This window comes from Salvelinus alpinus, chromosome 6, assembly GCF_045679555.1.
Source record: "Salvelinus alpinus chromosome 6, SLU_Salpinus.1, whole genome shotgun sequence".
Classification (NCBI taxonomy): Eukaryota; Metazoa; Chordata; class Actinopteri; order Salmoniformes; family Salmonidae; genus Salvelinus; species Salvelinus alpinus.
Window position 1 is genome coordinate 16763915 of NC_092091.1, and position 21628 is coordinate 16785542.

The 21628-nt window shown below is 45.1% G+C and overlaps 1 protein-coding gene across 4 annotated transcripts in view; it reads right to left on the reverse strand.

Annotated features, from left to right (window-relative positions):
• LOC139578244 (RNA-binding Raly-like protein) overlaps nucleotides 1-21628 on the reverse strand; it is a 60651-nt gene that overhangs the window by 3153 nt on the left and 35870 nt on the right. For 2 of the 4 annotated variants that reach the window (XM_071405593.1, XM_071405592.1), the window contains exons 3-7: nucleotides 17577-17627; nucleotides 6181-6347; nucleotides 2134-2247; nucleotides 1517-1671; nucleotides 248-292 (exon numbers count right to left, since the gene is read on the reverse strand). In XM_071405593.1, coding sequence (XP_071261694.1) covers nucleotides 254-292; nucleotides 1517-1671; nucleotides 2134-2247; nucleotides 6181-6347; nucleotides 17577-17627 — 526 coding nt within the window. In that variant the 3' untranslated portion in view covers nucleotides 248-253. The remainder of the gene's footprint in view (nucleotides 1-247; nucleotides 293-1516; nucleotides 1672-2133; nucleotides 2248-6180; nucleotides 6348-17576; nucleotides 17628-21628) is intronic. The other 2 variants (XM_071405595.1, XM_071405594.1) reach the window with 1 other exon arrangement.

Here is a 21628-nt window from a genome sequence, read left to right on the forward strand (position 1 = left end):
GTCTTAAAACCAAAATCAACATCAAGTTTTCCTAATTAAAAATACATCATCACCAAGACTGAAGGACACCTGGTCATCTACACTATTCAATAATTAATATGTACATCATGATCCGAGACCATTTTCAACAACATAAGCACCTCAATATCACAATATATTAACTTATACTTATTACACAGCATTCCAATGCAAACAATACTTTTTTGTGATATAGTTCTGTCAAATCACCTTTATTAGCCATACACACCTGATCTCACATGTCATCCTCCAGATCAGATTGATGGTTATTTATCTGAGAAACCAAAAGACAGAGAGAAGACTTTAAACAGATGCACAGATGGAGAATTACAGTCACAGCGCAATCAGGATATTTTAATCGACCAACAAAATCAACTTAATCAAATGCCCAGCTGTGGTAATTTTGGAGATCACTTTTTGATTGGTGAAAGTGATGGTTTCTAAATGGCGATGAGCAAATATAGCACAGTGTTTGTCATGTCAGCACATAACCAAGTTTAGGAGGGATGAGTGACACTGCCTGGCAACCTTAGAAGTTGGCATTACCCCTTGCCATTGAGACAGATTTGGGATGCAGTACAGTGGATGACTGGTTAACAATCTTCTGCTCTATTCATACCTTCCATCTTCAACTGTCAGAGAAACAATGACTCACCTGCCTGGTGAACCCTACAGCTCAGCCCACACAGCCGCAGGTTGAGGTTTATTGGTGGCAGGTAGCCTAGTGGTTAGAGTGTTGGACTAGTAACCGCAAGGTTGCAAGATCGAATCCCCGAGCTGACAAGGTAAAAATCTGTCGTTCTGCCCCTGCACAAGGCAGTTAACCCACTGCTCCTAGGCCGTCATTGAAAATAAGAATTTGTTCTTAACTGACTTGCCTAGTTAAATAAAGGTCAAAATAAAATTGTCATGAATCTTGCCCTGTAGGCAACATTGAGCGATTTCCACTAGATGGGTCTGCTGAAAAGTAAAAATTGCCTATATCTTCAGAATTCATGAAAACAAAAATTCACTTTTTGGTTAAGGTTAGGTTTAAAATCAGATGTATGACTTCGTGGCTGTGCCAGCTAGAGACCACTCTGCAGAGCTGCCTCCGGGACAAGATTCATGACAATACATGCCAACATGCAGTGTGTCGGACTCAGTGAGCATGTCGGACTCACGGCCTGGCATAGATAATGAACAGTGGTACAGAACCAGAACCCTTATTGTGTCAGACAGGTAGGCAGACACTTGGCTGTAATTGCAGATAATTACTCTTTTTAAAAAATGACAATAAGCTACTAAATAATCAATTATTTTTCTACCAATATCTTGCTCTCTTTGTTCAATGACATACACCCACTTTTAGATAACTATGACAACCAACAGTGACAGCTAATATGCTAAGATATTGACTTTCAGAAAACGTTGACAAACAGCCCACACAGAAGTAGTTACTGGTGGTGCAGGTGTGTTGTGTCTCCAGTAGAGGGAGGCAGAATGATGTATTGTTTACCCTGCAGTGGCGCTGGTAGTGTTGGAGGTGTTGGTCATCATAGCTGGCCTCCCCAGGCTCTGGGCTCTCCCTCTGTCTGTGTAGGAGGCTGACGGGGGAATCTTCCAGACTGCTCACTGAGTCCGACACACTGCCCTCTTGGGTAGGAGGGGAATCTGGACCACAGACGCACGCGCACACACACACACACACACACAGAGAGAGACAGTGTGTCAGCAATAGTACAGTAGGCTCTGTTTTCAGTGCACCTCAGCTTTCCATGGCAAATATAGCCCTGATTATAACAGTTGTTTTTTTACTCCTGTCGTTGCAGATAGCGCCACATTAGTCAACCTGCCAATCCTGTACACAACATTTTGGATGCAGTTCTCACTGATGCAAGATGTCCCAATTGATAATAAATAGGAGTCATAATTGGCCAACAATCTGATGATGAATAGATTTTCTTTACTCTCATCAATGAATAATACGTTTCCCCTCCAGTTAGCTCTTATCAAGAGCATTAGAAATAATGTATTGCATGTAGCACTAAAGAATCTGAGAAATTCTCAAAGTTAAGCTTCCAATGAAGAGATAGTATAAAACAAACTCCCCAGCCTCCAGCCCAGCTCTTCTACCTGAGTGGTCCTTCCTCTGTCTGTCCATCTTGTCCACGCTGTCGAGCAGTCCGTCAATCTGCACCTTGATCTGAGTCAACTCCCGCTTTATGGCCAGCAGCTCTGCCATCTTCACTACAGAAAGAGAGTGGGAGAGAGTAAGAGAAAGGGAGATAAGGATGAATCCTCTTTCGCACAAATCTCCCATTGACATAAATGTTTGAGTGTAGGTCTTAAAAAAGGATTGGGCCCAGAGGGGTTTAATAGTGTAGAAACAGACTAGAGCTCTGCTACCCGACCCGAGTCCAACCAGCCCCGACATTATACATGGGGTTAGGGCCTGTTTTTTCATCAACAACTAGGGTACGGGAGGGCTCAGTTATCACTAAATGTACACTACATGACCAAAAGTATGTGGACACATGCTCGTCGAACATCTCATTCCAAAACCATGGGCATTAATATGGAATTGGTCGCATCTTTGCAGCTATAACAGCCTCCACTCTTCTGGGAAGACTTTCCACTAGATGTTGGGACATTGCTTCCATTCAGCCACTAGAGCATTAGTGAGGATGGGCACTGATGTTGGGCGATTAGGCCTGGCTCGCAGTCGGCATTCCAATTCATCCCAAAGGTGTTCGATGGGGTTGAGGTCAGGGCTCTGTGCAGACCAGTCAAGTTCTTCCACACCGATCTCGATGAACCATTTCTGTATGGACCTCGCTTTGTTCACGGGGGCATTGTCATGCTGAAACAGGAAAGGGCCTTCCCCAAACTGTTGCCACAAAGTTGGAAGCACAGAATCGTCTAGAATGACATTATATGTTTTAGCGTTAAGATTTCCCCTTACTGGAACTAAAGGGCCTAGCCCGAACCATGAAAAACAGCCCCGGACCATTATTTCTCCTCCACCAAACTTTACAGTTGGCACTATGCTTAATTTCATGAAGCTCTTGATGAACAGTTCTTGTGACGACATTGCTTCCAGAGGCATTTTGGAACTCGGTAGTGAATGTTGCAACCGAGGACAGGCGATTTTTACACGCTTCAGCACTCGTGGTCCCATTCTGTAAACTTGTGGGGCATACCACTTCGCAACTGAGCCATTGTTACTCCAAGACGTTTCCACTTCACAACAACAGCACTTACAGTTGACCGAGGCAGCTCTAGCAGGGCAGGAATTTGACGAACGGACTTGTTGGAAAGATGGCATCCTATGACGGTGCCACGTTGAAAGTCACTGAGCTTTTCATTATGGCCATTCTACTGCCAATGTTTTTCTATGGAGATTGCAGGACTGTTTGCTCGATTTTATACACCTGTCAGTAACGGGTTTGGCTGAAATAGGCAAATCCACTAATTTGAAGGGGTGTCCACATACTTTTGTATATATAGTGTATCACTAACATTTTGAAGCTGAGCCATTTGCTCGTGCTCTGCTGCGCAGTACAGTCATATCTGAATAAGATCATAACATCGTGTCAGAAGATGCTTCAACCTTGTCAAATATAAGACAGGAGAGATTATTTCACAGAAAATAATAATGTTGGAGTTTAGAGTGCTGAAAAGTAGCTAACAGCTCACTGGTCTCATGTCTCTTCATTGAGCAGAGTAGCCCAAGCAGAGCCGTTGCTATGGTTACCGCCTCAGAGCCACCATAAGCAGAGTGAGCTGTCTGCGCGCAGGGAGCGAGTGAGATAGAGGAGCAGCTAACAGATTTACTAACAGAGTTATTTCTGGTTTCGGGCAGGGCCAGGCTTTAAATTTGGCAGAAACAATCGGGCCTGGGTCATCGGCAATCGTGCCTCCCTTAATTATCCTCCACTTTGTCTTGTCATTCATGCCATCACTGTAAGCACCCTACCTTCTCCCTTAACATCTCTCTCCAGTAGCCTATGGTCTGTAATGGAACATTCATATAACAACCCAGAAACTCTACTGTTAAAAGCTGTTCGACCTCTGCAGCTACAATCTAATTCCCCTATGATGGGCTGGCAGTAAAAACTATTAAGGCTTGTAATAAACTAGTATAAACAATTCTTATTTGTTATGCACTATTAACTTGGTATAATTGCAGCATGCTGCTAGACTGGGTATGGTAGGCTTGGTAGTGGAAGGAGCAGAGAGCTTTTAATGAAGAGACCATCTGGTGCCTCTCACTGTTCTATGTGGCTCCCAGCGCTGCCGTTCCCCATGTAGGGATGACATTACACAGGGAGGAACATTCAGGCATACAATACACACACTCCCACATGGATTCATAGGCTCACACACTCCAGATAAAACGTTCACTGCACATGCACAGATTACATTCTCCCTGTAATGAGCTGTTTTTATGGGTGGGACTGTTCGTGGTGAGGGTGGGACTTTGTGTGGTGAGAGTGGGACTGTGTGTGGTGAGGGTGTTTCTGTGTGTGATGAGGGTGGGACTGTGTGTGGTGAGTGTAGGACTGTGTGGTGAGGGTGTTTCTGTGTGTGGTGAGGGTGTTTCTGTGTGTGGTGAGTGTAGGACTGTGTGGTGAGGGTGTGTCTGGGTGTGGTGGGGGTGTGTCTGTGTGTGGTGAGGGTGTTTCTGTGTGTGGTGAGGGTGTTTCTGTGTGTGGTGAGTGTAGTACTGTGTGGTGAGGGTGTTTCTGTGTGGTGAGGGTGTTTCTGTGTGTGGTGAGGGTGTTTCTGTGTGTGGTGAGGGTGTTTCTGTGTGTGGTGAGTGTGGTACTGTGTGGTGAGGGTGTTTCTGTGTGTGGTGAGGATGGGACTGTGTGTGGTGAGGGTGTGTCTGTGTGTGGTGAGGGTGTGTCTGTGTGTGGTGAGTGTAGTACTGTGTGGTGAGGGTGTGTCTGTGTGTGGTGAGGGTGTTTCTGTGTGTGGTGAGTGTAGTACTGTGTGGTGAGGGTGTGTCTGTGTGTGGTGAGGGTGTGTCTGTGTGTGGTGAGGGTGTTTATGTGTGTGGTGAGGGTGTTTCTGTGTGTGGTGAGTGTAGTACTGTGTGGTGAGGGTGTGTCTGTGTGTGGTGAGGGTGTTTCTGTGTGTGGTGAGTGTAGTACTGTGTGGTGAGGGTCTGTCTGTGTGTGGTGAGGGTGTGTCTGTGTGTGGTGAGGGTGTTTATGTGTGTGGTGAGGGTGTTTCTGTGTGTGGTGAGTGTAGGACTGTGTGGTGAGTGTAGTACTGTGTGGTGAGGGTGTTTCTGTGTGTGGTGAGGGTGTTTCTGTGTGTGGTGAGTGTAGTACTGTGTGGTGAGGGTGTTTCTGTGTGTGGTGAGGGTGTTTCTGTGTGTGGTGAGGGTGTTTCTGTGTGTGGTGAGGGTGTTTCTGTGTGTGGTGAGTGTAGTACTGTGTGGTGAGGGTGTGTCTGTGTGTGGTGAGGGTGTTTCTGTGTGTGGTGAGGGTGTTTCTGTGTGTGGTGAGGGTGTGTCTGTGTGGTGAGTGTGTTTCTGTGTGTGGTGAGGGTGTTTCTGTGTGTGGTGAGTGTAGTACTGTGTGGTAAGGGTGTGTCTGTGTGTGGTGAGGGTGTGTCTGTGTGGTGAGGGTGTTTCTGTGTGTGGTGAGGATGGGACTGTGTGTGGTGAGGGTGTTTCTGTGTGTGGTGAGTGTAGTACTGTGTGGTGAGGGTGTGTCTGTGTGTGGTGAGGGTGTTTCTGTGTGTGGTGAGGGTGTTTCTGTGTGTGGTGAGGGTGTTTCTGTGTGTGGTGAGTGTAGTACTGTGTGGTGAGGGTGTGTTTGTGTGTGGTGAGGGTGTTTCTGTGTGTGGTGAGTGTAGTACTGTGTGGTGAGGGTGTGTCTGTGTGGTGAGGGTGTTTCTGTGTGTGGTGAGGGTATTTCTGTGTGTGGTGAGGGTGTTTCTGTGTGTGGTGAGGATGGGACTGTGTGTGGTGAGGATGGGACTGTGTGTGACTGCATAGAGTGCGCCGTGAGCAAGAGTGTGTAAGTCACATAGTATGACAGAGTGTGTGTGTGTGTGTGTGTGTGTGTGTGTGTGTGTGTGTGTGTGTGTGTGTGTGTGTGTGTGTGTGTGTGTGTGTGTGTGTGTGTGTGTGTGTGTGTGTGTGTGTGTGTGTGTGTGGTCCCTTACACTTGGCCCTGGAAGAGCCGGTGCGCTGTGCGCTCCTCTTGTCCTGTGGTCTGTCTCTGGAGCGGTGCAGGCCGGAGGCGAAAGAGAGATCACGGGAGTGTTTCATAGGGCTGTGCTCCACTGGGACTGGCATTACGGAGGCTGAGACACGCTGGTAGTCAATCACCCTGTAGGGAAAATACACAATATTACTTATGAGCAATGTTCCCTCTAAGTTGCAAACATTAGTGGGAGGTCAGCTTCCCTCGGATTGCCGCACAGAAGAAATATCAGCCCGTGCAGAGAGCACAAGATTGAACTTCACTAAACGTTCTAGTTTTTCCCCTTTAGTGAACACTATCATCGTTTCACTCTACTGTGGGAATTGTGCTCAAATCAACGCAAAATTAGCCACTTTCAACGTAACATACTGAAACAAAACGAACTATGCAAGATTTAGTATGCAAAACTATTTAGTATGCTCTCCGATGCAGAGTGCATCGGAGTAGGATTCTATTGTATTGACAATCAAGGCCTGTAATCTACACAGACCGGTGCGCCGTAACCAATCAGAGCTGCAGTAGACCTATATGCAAATAGCCATTGCTATCTGTGCCATTCAATATGAACTGGACCGTTTTTACAGCATGAGCAGTCGCAAGTAGATGCGCTTATTTTGAGATCAAAGTGAGAGCTGCATGTAGCCACCTGTGCACATTTGTTCATATTATTTGCTAGTTAGTGAGTTATTATCCCAGTTACAGCTAATTTCTAGTCAACAATGAGGGAGTGGTTGCTTCCTATGAGAGCACAAAATGTGTACATTTTTAGCTATCTATGAAAAGCAAGTCAGTTAATGAGCTTGTTTTATGTCTTAAAGTGGCAGTGTTGTATATTGAGATGGTCTTGAATAAGCTAAATAGCCAATAGGCAGAGGGTAGCATAATTTGTCTGATTCTCTATAATAATGGATGGTATGGAATAATAATAATTGTATTTTGTACAGTGGTTTCTTGCATCAAACAACACAACATCTTCAGTCACCTCCTTAATGTCAAGCCCTGCATGTTTTTTTTTTCAAAATCTCATGGCATGTAGGCCTACATTGAATACCACACATTTGCTGCTACTGTAGGCTGAATGATAGAACAGCTATTTACATGCTAAAATGTTATGGGATGCATTTTTCTCCATTGTTTTTGATGGTAGACCACTCTTGTAGGCCTACATTGTGATCAAATAGCCACAGTAGCCTACTTGGCCACTGTTAAAACTGTAACTTAAAGCGGGCACAGCCTCAGTGTTCACAGTAAACACGCGCAGGAAGTTGCGCTCAGCAGACTTGAAAATGGCTCAATGTCGAAAAACATTATAGGGAACATTGCTTATGAATAGGGTCCTGATCCTTTCCTGGCCATGTGATATGCCCTAGTTAAGACAGTTATATTGGGTTTTTTCCTTCTCATAAACTGAAGATTCTCCAGCTAGCATGTGCTTTAAAACAATCGCCTGCTGATGTGTCAGAGCAAAAGTTCCCTAAATTCCCAAAAGGGAGCTGGACAACACTCTACACTCTTAGAACCATTTGGACCCCTTTTTTCTTCGGCTGTCCCCTTAGGATAACCCTTTCTGGTTCCAGGTAGAACCCCCAAAAGGGGGTTCTACCTGAAACCTAAAGGGTTCTACCTGCTACCAAAAAGGGTTCTTCAAAAGGTTTTGCTATGGGGACAGCCAAAGAACCCTTTAACTTTCTAGTTGGCACCTTTTTTTCTAAGAGTGTAGACATATCCCTGCAGGATGAGACTCCATCTCCCTGGCAGGCTGGCAGCACTGAAAATACCTGCCTCCAGACAGATTTACAGTAAAGGTTATTAATGCCAATCAAATGAAATGGTGGACTCGTTTATAATGTCCATAAGCTATTTGGTGCCATTATATATTGAGTGTATACTCTATAATCACAGTGATATATTGATATCATCTGTTCTAGATTGATCTCATAGCCTGTTGCACTAAATAGCCCTTGTCCAAAGAGCACTGTCTGGGGTGCTTAGATTTGCGCTGGTCTCTCTCTCTCTCAAATATCTCTTCTGATACCAGCGATTACTGTGTGTGCATCAGTGGAAGCTGCTGAAGAGAGGACGGCTCATAATAATGGCTGGAACGGAGCGAATGGTATAGCATCAAAAACATGGAAACTGTCTTTGATGTATTGGATACCGTTCCACTAATTCCCGTCCAGTCATTACCAGGAGCCCTTCCTCCCCAATAAGGTGCCACCAACCTCCTGTGGTATGCTTCCCAGCGAATAGAGGGTGTGGTGATGTTTCAGATCATCTGACTGTGCAGTTTGACAGAGATGCAGCCTTTTTATTTCTTTATTTGGTTAGGTCAGGGTGTGATTTGGGTGGGCATTCTATGTTTTCTGTTTCTTTGTTTTTGGTCGAGTGTGGTTCCCAATCAGAGGCAGCTGTCTATCGTTGTCTCCGATTGGGGATCATACTTAGGCAGCCCTTTTTCCCACCATTAGGTTGTGGGATCTTGTTTTCTGTTTAGTGTTTCTGCCTGACAGAACTGTGCGCTCTCGTTTTCACGTTTGTTATTTTGTTTGAGTGTTTTTGAAATAAAATAGTCATGAACACTTACCACGCTGCGCCTTGGTCCACTCTTCATACCACCAACGAGAGCTGTTGCAGAAGATCCCACCAAAAACGGACCAAGCAGCGTGGCCAGGAGGACTGGACATGGGAGGACATCCTAGACGGCAAAGGATCCTGGACGTGGGAGGAGATCCTGGCCGGAAGGGATCGCCTCCCATGGGAACAGGTGGAAGCAGCGAGGGAGGAACGGCGACGAGACCAGGAGTCATGGCAACGACGGAAGCCCGAGAGGCAGCTCCCAAAAATGTTTTGTGGGGAGGTACACGGGGAGATAGGCGGAGTCAGGGTTTAGACCTGAGCCAACTCCCCGTGCTTACCGTGGGGAGCAAGTGAACGGTTAGGCACCGTGTTATGCGGTGATACGCACTGTGTCTCCAGTGCGCATTCACAGCCCGGTGAGCTCTGTGCTAGCTCCCCGCATTTGCCAGGTGAAAGTAAGCATTCAGCCAGGACGGATTGTGCCGGCTCAGCGCTCCTGGTCTCCGGTGCGTCTCTTCGGCCAAGGATATCCTGCGCCGGCTCTGCGCACTGTGTCTCCGGTGCGCCTTCACAGCCCAGTGCGTCCTGTGCCAGCGCCCCGCATTTGCCAGGCGAAAGTAAGCATCCAGCCAGGACGGATTGTGCCAGCTCTACGCTCAAGACCTCCAGTGTGCCTCCACGGCCCAGTGTATCCGGTGCCTGCTCCACACACCAGGTTTCCAGTGCATCTCCCCAGTCCGGTGAGACTTGTTCCGGCTCCACGTACCAGGCCTCCAGTGTGTCTCCCCAGCCTGGTAAGCCCCATGGCAGCTCCACGCACCAGGTTGCCAGTACGTCTCCTCAGTCCAGTGAGACCTGTTCCGGCTCCACGTACGAAGCCTCCAGTGATGATCCATGGTCCAAAGCCTCCAGGGATGATCCATGGCACGAAGCCTCCAGTGATGATCCATGGCCCAGAGTATGTAGTGATGATCCATGGCACGAAGCCTCCAGTGATGATTCATGGCCCGGAGCCTCCAGTGATAATCCATAGCACGAAGCCTCCAGTGATGATCCATGGCCCGGAGCCTCCAGTGATAATCCATGGCACGAAGCCTCCAGTGATGATCCATGGCCCGGAGCCTGTAGTGATAATCCATGGCACAAAGCCTCCAGTGATGATCCATGGCCCGGAGCCTGTAGTGATAATCCATGGCACGAAGCCTCCAGTGATGATCCATGGCCCGGAGCATGCAGCGAAAATCCAGGGCACGAAGCCTCCAGCGACGATCCATGGCACGGAGCCTGTAGCGACGATCCATGGCACGGAGCCTGCAGTGGCGGTCCCCTGTCCGAAGCCTGCGGCGACGGTCCCCAGTCCGGAGCCTGCGGCGACGGTCCCCAGTCCGGAGATTCCCGTGACGGTTCCCAGTCCGGGGCCTCCGGCGACAGTTCCCAGTCCGGAGTCTCCGGCGGCGGTCGGCAGTCCGGAGCCTCCGGCAACCATCCGCGGTCCGGTTCCTCCGGCAACAATTCACGGTCCGGAGTCTCCGGCGACGATCCACGGTCCGGTTCCACGGAAGCGGAGGGATCAGCGTGCGGAGCGGGGGCTACATCCCGAACCGGAGCCGCCACCGAGGATAGATGCCCACCCGGACCCTCCCCTATAGAGTTAGGTTTTGCGGCCGGAGTCCGCACCTTTGGGGGGGAGGGGGGTACTGTCACGCCCTGACCTTAGAGAGCCTTTTTATTTCTCTATTTGGTTAGGTCAGGGTGTGATTTGGGTGTGCATTCTGTTTTCTGTTTCTTTGTTTTTGGACGAGTGTGGTTCCCAATCAGAGGCAGCTGTCTATCGTTGTCTCTGATTGGGAATCATACTTAGGCAGCCCTTTTTCCCACCATTAGGTTGTGGGATCTTGTTTTCTGTTTAGTGTTTCTGCCTGACAGAACTGTGCGCTCTCGTTTTCACGTTTGTTATTTTGTTTGAGTGTTTTTGAAATAAAAGAATCATGAACACTTACCACGCTGCGCCTTGGTCCACTCTTCATACCACCAACGAGAGCCGTTACACACATGGTTATTGTCTATGAGTCTTACAGAAATGTAGAGAAGCAAAAAAGAACTGTGGGTATATAGTTGACTTTACTGAGAACTTCTGAATATGATGACCTACTCTACCTTACATGTAGTCTCTGCCAACAAAGAAAAGTCCATGAAGGAGAGAGAGAATTACTTTGAGAGTACTGTACCTTTGTAAGCTTTTAATCCACATCAGAGCAGATAACTGCCAATACATATTTACACACACAGGGCCTCTGTTGACATGCTGGGCTCAATGAGAATGAATCAGTGGTTAAGTCTGGCAGCTCATTTCATACCGTATGTACAGTAGGCTACAGTTCAAAGTAAGTTCAGGAGGAAGCTACTTTATACTAAGAAGATACACAAAGACATTGATATTAGATGAAGACTGGGACTCAGAGAAAGGGTAAGATGTTGTTTGAGAGAATTACCAAAGTTCTTATTGGATGCACTGCAAAACAGATTTAGGTTTTTCATAAGAGGACATATATATATATAATCACTAATCCAATGCCAGTGCAGGATGAAGTTAAGATACTTTTTAACTCGGACTGCAAGACCTTGCATTTCTATGACCATAACAGTGTCTGTAAAAGGGGAGATGGGACTGAATGGAACACCTATCAGCGATGCCTGAGCTGGCTGGCGAGTGCCTTGTTTTTCATACTGTCATCCCCCTCTCCACTCATCCTCTGTTCGATCTGCCCTTTTCCCTCCACTGCCCTGGCATTCCCCCTTTCCTCACAGTGCTCCACTGCCGCCGCCCTGGGCTGTGTTTTTACTCCGGACCAGTGGGCGGGCGGCCAGGCGTCCAGTCAGCTATGCAAAGAGACTGTGTACAGAGAGACAGTGTTCATCCATCTGTGAAATCACCACCAGCCGCTGACAACCAGGTCATGTGGATACAGTGCGGGTCAATAGATAGTTTCAATACAGAAACCCTGCTGCCCTGCTACCCGCAACCCTAGGGGAAGTACTGCATCATATGATCTGTTGGCTGAGCCACCATCAGCACCGGCCTGTACCCTACCTGCCCTATGCTCTCTCCTGGCCCCACTCAGTCTGAATTTGTCCTGCTAGATTACCTAAACTGGGACATGCTTTAACCACCTGACCAAGTCTTAAAACAATGGGAGTCCCTAAATATTTCTCAGATTATTACCAATCCCACAAGGTATGACTCCAAACACCCAGAAAATGCTACTCTCCTTGATGTTATCCTCACATAGTCCTGATAGGAATCAGTCTGGTGTTTTCTGTAATGACCTTAATGATCACTGTTTTACGGCCTGTGTTCGTAATGGCTGCTCAGCTATACCTGTCCTGATTTGTCATAGACCCTTGCTGAAAAACTTTAATGAGCAAGCCTTCCTTCATGACCGAGCTTCTGTAAATTGGTATAGAATCAGCTTGATCCCCTCTGTTGAAGATGCTTGGACCTTCTTTTTTTGATCTTTTCAGTGGTATTGTTAACAAGTACGCCCCCATAAAGAAAATTTGAATGAAAAACAAGTTCAGGCCCTGGTTCGACCGTGATCCGGCAGAGTTACTCCACCTCAAGAACACTATTTGGTGAAAAGCTTGGCACACAAATCCTGTCATTCAGGCAAATAAGAAATAAGTGCATTTAGGCTATCCAGAAGGCCAAAGTTAGTTATTCAAGGAGCAGTTATCTCTCTATGAGTCTAACCCCAAGAAGTTCTGGAAAACGGTGAAAGACCTGGAGAATAAACCCTCCTCCTCACAGCTTCCCATGTCCCTTAATGTTGATTATGTGGTTGTTACTGGCAAGAAGTACATGGCTGAGTTCTATAATCACCACTTGATAAAGTCAAGATTCCTATTTGACTCAGCCAAATAGTGTTGCCCGTCCAACACTTCCTCATCTCTCACCCCTTCTAATGCGACTAGCCCTGATGCTCCTCCCTCCTTTTCCCCTGCCCGCTACAGAGTTTCTCCCTGCAGGTGGTGAGTCTGAGGTGCTAAAGGAGCTCCTTAAACTTGACCCCAAAAACCATCTGGGTCAGATGGTTAAGATCCTTTCTTCTTTAAGGTTGCTACCCCTATTATTCGCTGAGCCTCTCTCTGACCTTTATAACCTGTCTCTCCTCTCTGGGGAGGTTCCCAGTGCTTGGAAGGCAGCCACGGCACCTCCTTATCAAAAGTGTTGGAAAAACGTGTCAGTAATCAACTAACTGGCTTTCTTGATGTCTATAGTATTCTCTCTGGTATGCAAACCAGTTTCTGCTCAGGTTATTGATGTGTCACTGCAACCTTAAAGGTCCTAAATTATGTCCCCATTGCCCTTGATTCTAAGCATTTCACTGCTATTTTATTGACTTGTCCAATGCTTTTGATACGATAGACCATTCCATTCTTGTTGGTCGGCTAAGGAGTACTGGTGTCTCTGAGGGGTCTTTGGCCTGGTTTGCTAACTACCTCTCTCAAAGAGTGCAGTGTGTAAATTCAGAACATCTGCTGTCGCAGCCACTGCCTGTCACCAAGGGTGTACCTCGATCCTAGACCCCACACTCTTTCCAATATACATCAACAACATAGCTCAGGCAGTAGGAAGCACTCTCATCGATTTATATGCAGATAATAGTCTTATACTCAGCTGGCCCCTCCCCGGATTTTGTGTTAAACGCTCTACAACAAAGCTTTCTTAGTGTCAAACAAGCTTCTCTGCCCTTAACCTTGTTCACTCCAAAACAAATCAACAGAAGACACAATCTCTATTACACTTGACACTGCCCTTTCCCACCTGGACAAAAGGAACACCTATGTGAGAATGTTGTTCATTGACTACAGCTCTCATGCATGTTTCAGTGTTATTTGCCTCGAAGCGAGCATAGAAGTAGTTTAGCTCGTCTGGTAGGCTCGTGTCACTGGGCAGCTCTTGGCTGTTCTTCTCTTTGTAGTCTGTAATGGTTTGCAAGCCCTGCCACATCCAACGAGCGTCAGAGTCCTGAATTGACGCTTTGACTGTTTGATGTTTCGTCGGAGGGCATAGTGGGATTTCTTATAAGCTTCCGGGTTAGAGTCCCACTCCTTGAAAGCAGCAGCTCTAGCCTTTAGCTCAGTGTGGATGTTGCCTGTAATCCATGGCTTCTGGTTGGGGTATGTATGTACGGTCACTGTGGGGACGACGTCATCGATGCACTTATTGATGAAGCCAGTGACTGACGTGGTGTACTCCTCAATGCCATCGGAGGAATCCCGGAACATATTCCAGTCTGTGCCAGTAAAACAGTCCTGTAGCTTAGCATCTGCTTCATCTGACCACTTTTTTATTCATCTAGTCACTGGTGCTTCCTGCTTTAATTTTTGCTTGTATGCAGGAATCAGGAGGATAAAATTATGGTCAGATTTGCCAAATGGAGGGTGAGGGAGAGCTTTGTATGGTTCTCTGTGTGTGGAGTAAAGGTGGTCCAGAGTTTCTTTCCCTCTGGTTGCACATTTAACATGCTGATAGAAATTTGGTAAGACGGATTTAAGTTTCCCTGCATTAAAGTCCCCGGCCACTAGGAGCGCCGCCTCTGGGTGAGCGTTTTCCTGTTTGCTTATGGTGGAATACAGCTCATTGAGTGCGGACAGTAGCAGCAACATTATGTACAAAATAAGAAAGGAAAAAAAGTGACAAACAACGAAAAGAAAATAACAAAAAAACACAACTGGTTAGGAACACGTAAAACGTCAGCCATCTTTATATAACGATAACTACACCTGTTTGTTCACAAAGCATGTGTCAACATTATTTTTTTTTACATACACGCTGGTCATTCCCATGAAACCATTAAAATACCACGGCAGTAGTGATTTTAAATATAAATCATGTAAATTAGTAATATAACTGTAAGGGTCCTGTATGTAGCTGGTGTAGAGAGTCAGACGCAGGACAGCAGATATGAGTAATCAATGTACTTTACTCAAAAAAGACAAATTTACAAAGTAACATACCGAGCCCACAAAGACGGACTGAATTACAATAAACAAGCACTCACAAACACAACATGGGGAACAGAGGGTTAAATAATAAACAAGTAATTGTTTGAGTGAAGCCAGGTGTGATAAGACAAAGACAGAACAAATGGAAAATGAAAAGTGGATCGGCGGTGGCTAGAAAGCTGGTGACGTCGACCGCCGAACGCTGCCCGAACAAGGAGAGGAACCGACTTCGGCGGAAGTCGTGACAATAACAAAATATCATAATAAAGGTAAGTGTTCTCTACCTTGCACGAATAGTAATTTCAACTTAGGAATTAATTATTTTTGTATTTTATTGGATTTTCTGCTGAAATTCTCATTACCGCAACACGTCCAGCTCTGTCTGAATGTATGTTATGTTGTAATTTATACAGAGTAAAAATAAAATATTCAGAAAAAAGGAAATGGATGTTCTACTAGATGTTTCAAATGACAGAAAAAATATTAACTGAATATTCATGTATAATAATAATGAAAAAAATAGTGGAAAAATGAAGTGTCCATGACTGATGTTCTCATCCTCTGCAACATTTTTTAAGAACTGTTTACACACACACACACATTCTCACTTATATATATATATATATATACAGTTGAAGTCAGAAGTTTACATAGACCTTAGCCAGATACATTTAAGCTCAGTTTTTCACAATTCCTGACATTTAATCCTTGTAAACATTCCCTGTTTTAGGTCAGATAGGGTCACCACTTTATTTTAAGAATCTGAAATGTCAGAATAATAATAGAGAGAATGATTTATTTATACCTTCAAACTCAGTGCCTCGTTGCTTGACATCATGGGAAAATCAAAACTTGAATCAATGATTGTGCCAATATTATCTAATTTATTTTCTACATCAAATTGTATAATGTTTAACCATACCTCAGTCTTAGTATACTTATTATCATTACCGAAATCATCAACCTCATTTCCGAAACCTATGTATCATTACCGTAACAGGTGTTCATTTAATGTTCATTTAATGAATGGAAAAATAGTAGTTTGCTTTTAAATGTACAGAATCTATACGTTATGTTCTTTCAGGCTTGCCACATAATTTTGAAAATATGTCAGGTTTCAATGAAATATCAAAAATATTATGTTGTAGATTGCGGAAGGTGTTGCGGTAATGAGAGAAATCTGTCAAAATCAAATAAAACATTTATTTAAAAAATATATATTATTTCAGAGTTTCAAGTATCTGTGCATGACTGTTAATAATAAATGTTTTAAAAATGTGAAAATGTATTAGCTTTCCTAATGGTCTTGATGTTTTCAGACCGTTGCGATAATGACATTTTTAAATACTTTTTTCTGAAAATATGTTAAAAAAGTGTTAAATTGTCCGTAAATGTTTTTAAATTAATGCTCACAAACACTTCAGACCTTGTTATTTATGCCTCAAAATGTTTTTTTTGATGCAAGTCACCCACACGCACCCCAGATGATGCCTCATTGACAGAAATACCCGTAGATACATGGTCCCTTATTTCACTCCCTCTAAGAACAACAGTATATTAGCCAGGTTATTCTCTGTCTGTGAAATTGACATTTTCAGTGTACAGAAATAGGAGCTATGTCACCTAAAGTAATCCACAGGGACAACCCTGTTAATAAGTCTTGCTACTGTAGCTGTGAATAAGGACACATCAAGGTCCATTTATTTTTATTTTATTTTATTTTACCGTTATTTTACCAGGTAAGTTGACTGAGAACACGTTCTCATTTGCAGCAACGACCTGGGGAATAGTTACAGGGGAGAGGAGGGGGATGAATGAGCCAATTGTAAACAGTTTAAACGGTGCAATGGGGTAATCAGAAAACATTTGCCCCAAGGTCCCCCAACTCTGACAGGTTTAAATTGTGTACCCTTGGTACTAGGCAGTTTAAAATTGCTTACAGTCAATACATCTTCACAGATATATCTGGACATGATATCATATTTCATAAACCCCTATCAATGCTGTGTCTCTATACAAAGCATCAGCTGCTCTTCGACATTGATGGAGATAGAGACGCTTTCTCAGTCTGTCCCTGCTCGAACGCACCCCTCCCCCTGCTATTTATGCAAGTTCTCTTCTCTCCTCTCAGCAGCTCCCTTCATCAGCACCAGCCACAGAGGGCCCGCTTCTCACAGCCGTTCAAAGCCTGGCTAATTACGCTATACAAGTAGAGCCTCGGCGCTAAGCAGGGGTTCACTTTGAGACACCCCTCCCCTCAGAACACTACAGCATTTCCCTCCCTCAGGCCCTTCAAAATACAGTCACACAATTATCACTTGCAGAAGAATATAGACACACAGTTACTCAAGCAAATAAAGTGTATTTTGTGTTGTGTAGTTGTTTGGTCTGTACCAGGCAAGGGGATTTAAGACGGGTTAACACGAGGATGGTACAGTATGATCTGTCATATCTCATCCAAGGGGCCTGACTATCACAAGCAGACATACCCCTCCTCTTAGACAAATCAGGAGTCAGAGATAAGCCTGTCCATGAGACACATGCAATCAAAAGAGGAAGAGAAGGAAGACTAGATAATTGCATTCACTTTCAGAAAGGGTTTTGCAACACAAGAGAGCATCTTTACATACAACAGCTAAGTACGAGTTCTAAACCAGAACACTTGATCGTAATAGAGCTTGTTCAGTACTTGGCCATAAGAGTGAAAAACACAAATCTCCAGCAAAATATAGATCTGTAGGTGAGACCAGGTGCAGTATAGAAGCCTACCTGCCGTAGAGGTCATCTGGGTAGCTGTCATACTCCAAGTCATAGTCAGATCTGAGGAGAGAGAGAGAGAGATGGGCTAAGAGAGAGGGAAAGAGCCATCATCGACAGTGGGTTTTGTCCAACATGTCTCCGGACCTACTCACTGCCACAGTCATACTCTGGACCTAGTTTTGTCCCATGGAATAAATATTGTGGATCTTAATGTTTTTCCTCATAATCCTGGACTATCGGACCACCATTTTATTACATTTGCAATCGCAACAATAATCTGCTCAGACCCCAACTAAGGATCATCAAAAGCTGTGCTATAAATTCTCTGACAACCCAAAGATTCCTAGACGCTCTTCTAGACTCCCTACACCTACCCAAGGACGTCAGAGCACAAAAATCGGTTAACCACCTAACTGAGGAACTAAATTTCACCTTGCGTAATAACCTAGATGCAGTCGCACCCCTAAAAACAAAAAAACATTTGTCATAAGAAATTAGCTCCCTGGTATACACAAAATACCAGAGCCCTGAAGCATACTTCCAGAAAATTGGAATGGAAATGACGCTACACTAAACTGGATGTCTTCCGCATTGTCCTGAGTCTGCACAACACTGCCAGGACCTAGGATCAAGGGAGACACCCAAGTTTTTTAATACTATATCTTTTGACACATTGATGAAAATAGTCTTGGTCTCTAAACCTTCAAGCTGCATACTGGACCCTATTCCAACTAAACTACTGAAAGAGCTGCTTCCTGTGCTTGGCCCTCCTATGTTGAACATAATAAACGGCTCCCTATCCACCAGATGTGTACCAAACTCACTAAAATTGACAGTAATAAAGCCTCTCTTGAAAAAGCCAAAACTTGACCCAGAAAATATAAAAAACTATCGACCTATATCGAATCTCCCATTCCTCTCAAACATTTTCGAAAAAGCTGTTGAGCAGCAACTCACTGCCTTCCTGAAGACAAACAATGTATACTAAACGCTTCAGTCTGGTTTTAGACCCCATCAGAGCACTCAGACTGCACTCGTGAAGGTGGTAAATGACCTTTTAATGGCGTCAGACCAAGGCTCTGCATCTGTCCTCATGCTCCTAGACCTTAGTGCTGCTTTTGATATCATCGATCACCACAATCTTTTGGTGAGATTGGAAACCCAAATTGGTCTACACGGACAAGTTCTGGCCTGGTTTAGATCTTATCTGTCAGAAAGATTGTCTCTGTGGATGGTTTGTCTTCTGACAAATCAACTGTAAATGTTGGTGTTCCTCAAGGTTCCGTTTTAGGACCACTATTGTTTTCACAATATATATTACCTCTTGGTGATGTCATTCGGAAACATAATGTTAACTTTTACTGCTATGCGGACGATACACAGCTTTACATTTCGATGAAACATGGTGAAGCCCCAAAATTGCCCTCCCTGGAAGCCTGTGTTTCAGACATAAGGAAGTGGATGGCGGCAAATGTTTTACTTTTAAACTCGGACAAAACAGAGATGCTAGTTCAAGGTTCCAAGAAAAAAATAGATCTTCTGTTGGATCTGACAATTAATCTTGATGGTTGTACAGTCATCTCAAATAAAACTGTGAAGGACCTTGGCGTTACTCTGGACTCTGATCTCTCTTTTGCGAACATATCAAGAATATTTCAAGGACAGCTTTTTTCCATCTTCGTAACATTGCAAAAATCAGAACCTTCTGTCCAAAAATGATGTAGAAAAATGAATCCACGCTTTTGTCACTTCTAGACTAGACTACTGCAATGCTCTACTTTCCGGCTACCCGGATAATACACTAAATAAACTTCAGTTAGTGCTAAACTCGGCTGCCAGAATCTTGACTATAACCAAAACATGTGATCATATTACTCCAGTGCTAGCCTCTCTACACTGGCTTCCTGTTAAGGCTAGGGCTGATTTCAAGGTTTTACTGCTCACCTACAAAACAATACATGGGCTTGCTCCTACCTATCTTTCCGATTTGGTCCTGCAGTACATACCTACACGTACGCTACGGTCACAAGACGCAGGCCTCCTTACTGTCCCTAGAATTTCTAAGCAAACAGCTGGAGGCAGGGCTTTCTCCTATAGAGCTCAATTGTTATGGATTGGTCTGCCTATCCATGTGAGACTTGCAGACTCGGTCTCGACCTTTAAGTCTTTATTGAAGACTCATCTCTTCAGTAGGTCCTATGATTGAGTGTAGTGTGGCCCAGGGGTGTGAAGGAGAACGGAAAGGCACTGGAGCAACGAACCACCCTTGTTGTCTCTGCCTGGCCGGTTCCCCTCTCTCCACTGGGATTCTCTGCCTCTAACCCTATTACGGGGACTGAGTCATTGGCTTACTGGTGCTCTTCCATGCTGTCCCTAGGAGGGGTGCGCCACTTGAGTGGGTTGAGTCACTGACGTGATCTTACTGTCCGGGTTGGTGCCCCCCTCGGGTTCGTGCTGTGGGGGAGATCTCCGTTGGCTATACTCGGCCTTGTCTCAGGGTAGTAGGTTGGTGGTTGAAGTGATCCCTCTAGTGGTATGGGGGATGTGCTTTGGCAAAGTGGGTGTGGTTTATATCCTGCCTGTTTGGCCCTGTCCGGGGGTATTGTCGGACAGGGCCACAGTGTCTCCCGACCCCTCCTGTCTCAGCCTCCAGTATTTCTGCTGCAATCGTTTATGTGTCAGGGGGCTAGGGTAAGTCTGTTATATCTGGAGTATTTCTTCTGTCTCATCCGGTGTCCTGTGTGAATTTAAGTATGCTCGCTCTAATTCTCTCGTGCTTCTACATCTGCATACCTTGCTGTTTGGGGTTTTAGGATGGGTTTCTGTACAGCACTTTGTGGCATTGGCTGATGTAAAAAGGGCTTTATAAATATGTTTGATTGATTGATTGAATAGAACAGCTTTCAGAGGGCGGGATACAGAGGGGGATATGATGATTGTTAGAAGGGGAAGGATATAACACCGGTCAATGGGGACGGATTGGTGGCTTGTCCATGGAGTAGACAGGTACAGACACTTACAGCTGTGATATGCTTTAACATCCTCAGAACCTTGGCTTGCACTGTTGAATCCCTGTCACTAAGGGATACCCAGCACTCTCTGAGTATCTCATCTCTTCCTCTTTTTCTCTGTTCCTCTCTTTGTCCTTCACACTCATCAGGGAAGTGAACTGTGCTCCCCTCTAAGAGCTTACCTGTCCATTATCGCAGATTTGGTTGAATGGTTTTTAAAATCACGGTGGCTATAGCTGTCTGGTCAAATAACAGTCTCTGTGTTCAACCTGGGAGGTCAAGCAGAGAGGGAGGGGAAACGGTCATGCTGTCAGGGTGCGTTCTTCTGTCAGACGAGAGACAGCATTTCAGACATTAAAGAAAATAATAGGGTTACAATTCCAGCACATTTCTATTACACTGTTGACTATTGATATACGTAATGGTTTCAGGGCTCCCCTGCATCAGAGATATGTGATCAAATCTAAACACGACAACTATCAACTCCATCCTCGGCTCAGCCTCTGACTCTCTCAGTGAAGTGCACACTACACACTGACATACACACTCAGTGGCCTGCTGCGGGAACACAAACAGTCCTGTTGCTGATGTTAATGTTAACCAACACAGCCATCCATCACAATAAGGAGTAAACCCAACACACTGTCTCAGACACTCTGAAATATGGCATAGCACCACCTGCAGAGAAATGAAGAGCCACTTACTGGGCCAAGCTGTGGAGAGAGAGAGAGATGAAGACTAGAGAGAGCAAGAGAGATGAAGACTAGAGAGAGAGAGATGAAGACTGGAGAGAGAAAGATGAAGACTAGAGAGAGAGAGAGAGAGATGAAGACTAGAGAGTAAGAGAGATGAAGACTAGCGAAAGAGAGATGAAGACTAGAGAGAGAGAGAAAGATGAAGACTAGAGAGAGAGAGAGATGAATACTAGAGAGATTAAGACTAGAGAGAGAGAGAGATGAAGACTAGAGAGAGAGAGAGCTTAAGACTAGAGAGAGACCTTCCATAACAAATCCATCACCTACAGAGAGATGAACCTAGAGAAGAGTCCCC